The 7500-nt window shown below is 53.5% G+C and overlaps 1 protein-coding gene across 1 annotated transcript in view; it reads right to left on the bottom strand.

Annotated features, from left to right (window-relative positions):
- Positions 1-7497, bottom strand: part of PMF1 (polyamine modulated factor 1) — a gene marked incomplete at its 5' end in the record, with an annotated part of 27958 nt that extends 20461 nt beyond the window's left edge. The window contains 3 exons of the mRNA XM_075848032.1: positions 2821-3016; positions 5359-5456; positions 7483-7497. Of these exons, the coding sequence (XP_075704147.1) occupies positions 2821-3016; positions 5359-5456; positions 7483-7497 (309 nt within the window). The remainder of the gene's footprint in view (positions 1-2820; positions 3017-5358; positions 5457-7482) is intronic.
- Positions 7498-7500: the final 3 nt, after the last annotated feature.

The raw sequence follows: 7500 nt of genomic DNA, 5'->3' as shown, positions 1-7500 counted from the left end.
GTGTCAGCGTATCATTATCCTGTACCCCAAGTGTCAGTGTATCATTATCCTGTACCCCAAGTGTCAGTATCATTATCCTGTACCCCAAGTGTCAGTATCATTATCCTGTACCCCAAGTGTCAGCGTATCATTATCCTGTACCCCAAGTGTCAGCGTCATTATCCTGTACCCCAAGTGTCAGCGTATCATTATCCTGTACCCCGAGTGTCATTATCCTGTACCCCAAGTGTCAGCGTATCATTATCCTGTACCCCGAGTGTCAGTGTATCATTATCCTGTACCCCAAGTGTCAGCGTATCATTATCCTGTACCCCAAGTGTCAGCGTATCATTATCCTGTACCCCAAGTGTCAGCGTATCATTATCCTGTACCCCAAGTGTCAGCATATCATTATCCTGTACCCCAAGTGTCAGCGTATCATTATTCTGTACCCCAAGTGCCAGCGTATCATTATTCTGTACCCCAAGTGTCAGCGTATCATTATTCTGTACCCCAAGTGTCAGCGTATCATTATCCTGTACCCCAAGTGTCAGTGTATCATTATCCTGCACCCCAAGTGTCAGTGTATCATTATCCTGTACCCCAAGTGTCAGCGTGTCATTATCCTGTACCCCAAGTGTCAGTGTATAATTATCCTGTACCCCAAGTGTCAGCGTATCATTATTCTGTACCCCAAGTGTCAGCGTATCATTATTCTGTACCCCAAGTGTCAGCGTATCATTATCCTGTACCCCAAGTGTCAGCGTATCATTATTCTGTACCCCAAGTGTCAGTGTATCATTATCCTGTACCCCAAGTGTCAGCATCTCATTATCCTGTACCCCGAGTGTCCGCATATCATTATCCTGTACCGAGTGTCAGTGTCATTATCCTGTACCCCGAGTGTCAGCGTGTCATTATCCTGCACCCCAAGTGTCAGTGTCATTATCCTGTACCCCGAGTGTCAGCGTATCATTATCCCGTACCCCGAGTGTCAGCGTATAATTATCCTGCACCTCAAGTGTCGTTATCCTGTACCCCAAGTGTCAGTCTCTACACTAGATCTACATTGAGTTAACACAACACTGCTGGATCGGGGGCGGCTGGGGGAACATTTTTAGCTGTGGCTCGGGGTGCTGGGTTAGACGGCCGCTGTGTCTGAGGCCGGATCTCTCCACCACAGGCTCAATCATGAGGGGGGACGGAGTTCACAGGAGACCACAATTCAAAGCAAAGACTGAGCCAGACCCGGTCTGAGCCCAAAACCAGGAGGGTTTGTTTCGTCTCCGCTGGACCGACCACCATAGATTCAACTCGCAATAAACAACCGTGAACTCTCCAACCCCAACCCGATGTAAAGCGTCCGGTCACCAGCTGCTGTAAGCGTACGGCCCGGGTCACGCTGCGTCACATACGTAAACTGATATACGCCTAAGGGCAAAGCCACATGTGGCGGAATTTCACCTAAATTCCGCTGCGGACACTCCGCAGCGTTAATCCGCAGCGGAGCCGTTTGTCCATTGACTTACACTTTAATTTAGCAGTGTTCGTTTAGACGATGCGTACAATTCCGCTGCGGAGCATAGGCTGCGGAGCGGAATTTGGTGTCCGCAGCATGCTCTGTCTGTTGCGGAGCAGTGGCGGACTGGTTGCGGACTCATGGCGGAATTTCTCCATTGACTTCAATGGAGAGTCAAAATTCCGCAATGAAGTCCGCAGATATTATGTGTGCTGCGGAGCGTATTGTTTTTACTACCATGACATTTCTTCATTCTGGCTGGACCTATGTATTTCTAGGTCTACAGCCAGACTGAGGAAGTCAATGGGGCTCCCGTAATGACGGGAGCGTTGCTAGGAGACGTCTGTAAATAGTCACTGTCCAGGGTGCTGAAAGAGTTAAGCGATCGGCAGTAACTGTTTCTGCACCCGGGACAGTGACTACCGATCTCAATATACATGTATCTGTAAAAAAACATATAAGTTCATACTTACCGAGAACTCCCTGCGTCTGTCTCCAGTCCGGCCTCCCAGGATGACGTTTCAGTCTAAGTGACGGCTGCAGCCAATCACAGGCCAAGCACAGGCTGCAGCGGTCACATGGACTGGCGCGTCATCCAGGTATGTGTTATACAGATGAATGAAGCGGACGAGACACGGTGGATCATCGATCAGCGCTAGATATTCCCGCCAGTATCGGGCCGTGTAAAACCTAAACATCAAGTGATCAGATCTAAGCCTAAATTCAAAGGGCCCAAAGCCTGAGGCTGCACTACTGAGACAACAGGTGAGTCCTGCAGGTGCAGTGTTGCCATGGAGACCCTGTGTAGATCTAAATCACCGTCCACACGTCTGACACCGGTCATTTACCACGTAGATATTGATGCGGGTCCGGATTAGAAGAGAATTTTTAGAGATTTACGGAGACGCCCGATGCAGCAATTCAGAGAGAATCTTTATTAACATGGAGGGCGATACAAAAGTCAGACCGAAAAAAACATAAAACTTTTCTCACAATATGGGGGAACTCCGGTAAGAAGCCTCCGTCTGGAGAATCGTCGCGTGGACCGTCAGATCCCCTCCCCCCGCGGCTCTTGGATGGAGAGGACGAGATCTCGCTGTGACCGACTCAGAGTCTAAGGCAAAGAAAAAAGGAAGAGGAGTGACCCCGGGAAGAGGAGGAGGTTTTGTGGTGGGGGGTCCTCCGCATATCCCGTGTAGTATTCAGACCGGTTGCTATGGGAAACGGCTCCATTATCTCTCATACATGAGGTGCGGGATGGTTTAGGGTGGTCTGTGGTGGGATCACCGGTCCTATAACGCGGGCAGTGCCCGCTTCGTTACCTGCCAGGTCTGCTGCCGCCTCTCGATCTCTTTCCGCATCCGATCGATCGTCTCCCGCCCGGCCAGGACGGACTGCGCCAGCCTCGCGTTCTCCTGCCGTTTCTCCTTCACGAGCCGGCGCACATATTCCCGCTGCTGGAGGAGGTAAGGCACAAGATGGCTGCGCACGTCGTCCTCCGGGATCCCGCTAGGACGCCTGCGGTTCAAGAGTAAATCATCGTCACTCTCTCCTACACAAATATTACCCTGCACTGATACATTGTAACAAACGGGAGAGCTTTGTGCTGCGGATGTATGGAGTTCAAGGTTGTCTAGGCTGATACATTGGAACAAACACTCAGCTGCGAGAATTATAAAAAAGGGCTGTACAGGTCATAAAGAGAAAAGAATAAACACTATTCACTGACAGTAAGCAGAGATCTTAGTAGTAAGGAAATAAAACACCAAGTATATTAGAAATTAGTCAGCCTATTGGGGTACGTTCACACTGCTTATTTTTAGCTGGTTTTTTGGGGCGAAAATCACAACTCAGGGAAAAAAAAAAAAAAGTAACCCTGTTGTCGTAGCGACGTGACCCCCTGTTCTCCGTGCAGCACCGGAGCCGGTTTCATACTATGCGACCGCTGCAGCCAATCACAGGAGGCCGGGCAGAGAGCAGAGGGTCACGTCGCCACGACAACGGGTAACTAATAGCTTTTTTCTTTTGTGCGTTTCTGCCAAAAAATCTGCAGCAGAATTTGGTGCCGTTTCTCGGCCGGAATTCCCGGCGTGTTCCAGGACGGATACGCCGCATACTGACCGCCCTGTGCGACCACCGCCCAACACAGCAAACAGGCGCCACGAGTAGAAAGTCTGCTGCGCGAGACCGCGACACGCAAAAACCTTATATACGATAAAAGAACAAGCGGCGCGCGAGAACCCGGAGGCGTGCGCGCAGAGAGGAGGCGATGACATCACGTCGTTTTTGGGGATTACATTAAAGAGACGCAGACGGAGCGGAAAATAATGAAAAATGCCACAAAGTATAAATAAAAAGAGGGACAGACAGAAGAAAATCCCTCACAGGTCCCCAAACCCATACAGAGCAAAAGTGTTCCCCACATCCTCCCGCTCCCCCCCATCTCCTCCCGCTCCCCCCCATCTCCTTCCCCCCCTCCATCTCCTCCGGCTTCCGCCCCCCACCATCTCCTACCCCTTCCGCCCCTCCATCTCCTCCCACTTCCCCCACACACATCTCCCGCTTCCCCCCCCACACATCTCCCGCTTCCCCCCCCACACATCTCCTCCCGCTCCCCCCCACCTCTCCTCCCGCCCCCCCACCATCTACTCCCGCCCCCCACCATTTACTCCCGCAGCCCCCACATTTCCTCCCACTTCCCCCACACACATCTCCCGCTTCCCCCCCACACATCTCCTCCCACCAGCCACCACCCCCTCCTCAATCTCCTCCCACCTCCGCCACCCCTCCCCCCTCCCGCCTCTCCTCCCACTTCCCCCCCCACCATCTCCTCCCGCTCCCCCCATCTCCTCCCGCTCCCCCCCATCTCCTCCCGCTCCCCCCCCCATCTCCTCCCGCTTCCGCCCCCCACCATCTCCCGCTTCCGCCAACCATCTCCTACCGCTCCCCCCCCCACCATCTCCTCCCGCTCCCCCCCCCACCATCTCCTCCCCCCCCCACCATCTCCTCCCGCTCCCCCCCCCATCTCCTCCCGCTCCCCCCCATCTCCTTCCCCCCCCTCCATCTCCTCCGGCTTCCGCCCCCCCCACCATCTACTCCCGCCCCCCACCATCTCCTACCCCTCCGCCCCCCCATCTCCTCCCGCTCCCCCATCTCCTCCCGCTTCCCCCACACATCTCCCGCTTCCAGCCCCCCACATCTCCTCCCGCTTCCCCCCCACACATCTCCTCCCGCCCCCCCACCATCTACTCCCGCTTCCGCCCCCCCATCTCCCGCTCCCCCCACATCTCCTCCCGCTTCCCCCCACACATCTCCTCCCACCTCCCGCCAGCCACCACCCCCTCCCCTCCTCCCACCTCCGCCACCCCCTCCCCTCCCCCCCTCCCGCTTCTCCCCCACTCCCGCTTCCCCCCCACTCCATCTCCTCCCGCCCCCCCACCTCTCCTCCCGCTTCCCCCCACCATCTCCTCCCGCTCCCCCCCCATCTCCTTCCGCCCCCCACCAACCATCTCCTACCGCTTCCGTCCCCCCATCTCCTCCCGCCCCCCCACACCATCTCCTCCCGCTTCCCCCACCTACCGCGCCACCTCCTCTTGCTTCCCCCCCCACCTCCTCTCGCTTCCCCCCCCACCTCCTCTCGCTTCCCCCCCACCTCCTCTCGCTTCCCCCCCACCTCCTCTCGCTTCCCCCCACCTCCTCTCGCTTCCCCCCCACCTCCTCTCGCTTCCCCCCACCTCCTCTCGCTTCCCCCCACCTCCTCTCGCTTCCCCCCACCTCCTCTCGCTTCCCCCCCCCTCGTCCTGCATTAGACGTGACAGCCGGTGTAACGTTCCTCTGGTGGGTACGGAGGCGGCGCTCACCACTGCAGGTCCGTGTTTCCAGCCTCGCTCTCCAGCTTATCCAGAGTGTCCAGCAGCGACTCCAGATTCCCTTCATCCTTCAGCTCCTGAATCTCCCCCTGGAAAGAGGACGACATCAGTAGCCCCAGCACAGACCCCCCCCCCCCCGATATATATATATATATATATATATATATATATATATACACACACAAGCGTCATGGCAGACATATCAAAGCGGGTCATTTCTTAAAGGCACATGACGAATTTACTAAACAGGAAACCGATGACCTTCCGGATATATGACAGGAGGGGGGAGGGCACTGCCCGAGCACAGCCGTGCCCGCATTCTCCACCATTGCAGTATATAATTGTTCTTTATGTCTGTCCCCCCCCCCATCACAGGGATTGTCCGTTAGTCCGGCACCGGATGCTCTGGAAATCCTGATAATCTGGTACGGGACAAAAATAGTCCCAGATAAACGGGAATTAAAACGGTTGATCGTCAGTCATCGCGGCAGCGCAGTAAAGAACGACCGGCGGCAAACACCGGAGGATTTTTAACCCTCTAGTGACCAGCCTCTTTTGAGATTTAAAGACCAAGCGTTTATTTTTTTTTACGTTTATCATCGTCGCATTTTAAAAGCCATAAATGTATTTTTTCCGTGGACACTTTTTTTTTCAGGTCAAGTTTTTTTTGTTTAAACGCCACAATTTTGGGGGACAAATTTGATCTAACTTTTCTTTTTGAGCAAGTTAAACAGAAAACAGCAAATCTGGCGTTATTTCTTACGGCTTTCAGCGTTCGGGTTATATAATGTCATCGTTTTATAATTCGGGTCGTTACGGATGCGACGATACCAATTACACGCAGCTGGTTTTATTTTTTTCCCGCTTTTTCATAACAAAGCATTTTGTAAGGCCAAAGTTGGTTTTTCATGTTTTTTTTTACACTTTGGATTTTTCATAAAATTTATCATTAACCCTATAAAAACATTTTTTTTACCTTTTTTATATAGTCCCATTAGTTGACTTTACCATTAGATCATCTGATCGCTTTTCTAATGCGTCTGTATTGCGCCTCTGGCCGGGTCCACTGAAGGCAGATTTTGCGGTCTTCCACGGACACCATCGGCGCCCTTCGATCGGTGGTGACAGCGGGAGCCTCCCCTCTTAGAAACCACTTACCGTATTTTTCGGACTAGAAGACCCTCCCAGGTTTTAGACGACAGAAAATAGGAAAAAATTCATTCAGCCGAGTGCTCGCTGAGCTGTTTCCGTATCTCCCCTAGTAGTGAATGGTAGGTACAGAAACAGCGTAGCATGCGAGCTCCGCTGTTCCTAGAACTACTATTCAGTTCTGTGGGAGTTACGGAAACAGCTCAGCGAGCACTCGGCTGTTTCCGTAACTCCCCGACCCCCTAACCAGGAAGCGGCCGGGAGACAGCGGAGCGAGCAAGCTAGAACAGGGTTTAGGGGGCCCCGTTCAAGAGATAGGTGCGGGTACCGGGAGGCGAGACCCACATCTATCTGACATTTATTGGAAGACCCCTATAAACGCCGCAGTCGTCTTGACCGCGGCATTTAACTAGTTAAACGCCATCGCTGTTCCTTACCATTCGAGCGCGTCAGCTGTAAAACACAGCTGACACCTGCCGTTTATAGAGCGGGCTCAGCGCCAAACATCATCCCCTCCCCCACTCTATGGGTCGGGAAGGGGTTAAGTAAGAAGCGGTGCCGGGATCCCTTGACCGCCGACCAGAAGACGCAGGGACTTTTTAGCCAGATTGATTTTTTGCTAAAACCTGCGTCTTATAGTCCGAAAAAAAGCCGCAATCGCTATGAACCGCGGTTAGAGGTTAAACGACGAGGATCAGAGGTAACGCCGATCCCGGCCATTACAGCAGGAGCCCGGTCCCCAAACCAGCACGTGACCGCACCGTGAAAGGCCATTTCCCTCTTTACCTGTCCCCAGATTTCACTGCAGGTCCCGGTAGGCAGCCCCTCCCCCACCGCGAGGACGTGACGTGTTCAGCCATGAGGTAACGCTCTCCGGATATTTTCTCCCGTCACAGGTTATGGTGTCGGGTGCCGGACTGACGGATTTACCGGCACGTGAAACATTTTTTTTTGCAGGAAATTTACGTTTATGGACGAGTGCAG

Source organism: Rhinoderma darwinii, unplaced genomic scaffold (assembly GCF_050947455.1).
Source record: "Rhinoderma darwinii isolate aRhiDar2 unplaced genomic scaffold, aRhiDar2.hap1 Scaffold_155, whole genome shotgun sequence".
In the NCBI taxonomy this organism is placed as follows: Eukaryota; Metazoa; Chordata; class Amphibia; order Anura; family Rhinodermatidae; genus Rhinoderma; species Rhinoderma darwinii.
The sequence above is the reverse complement of the archived record's forward strand: the minus strand, read 5'-3'. Positions and strand labels throughout refer to the sequence as shown.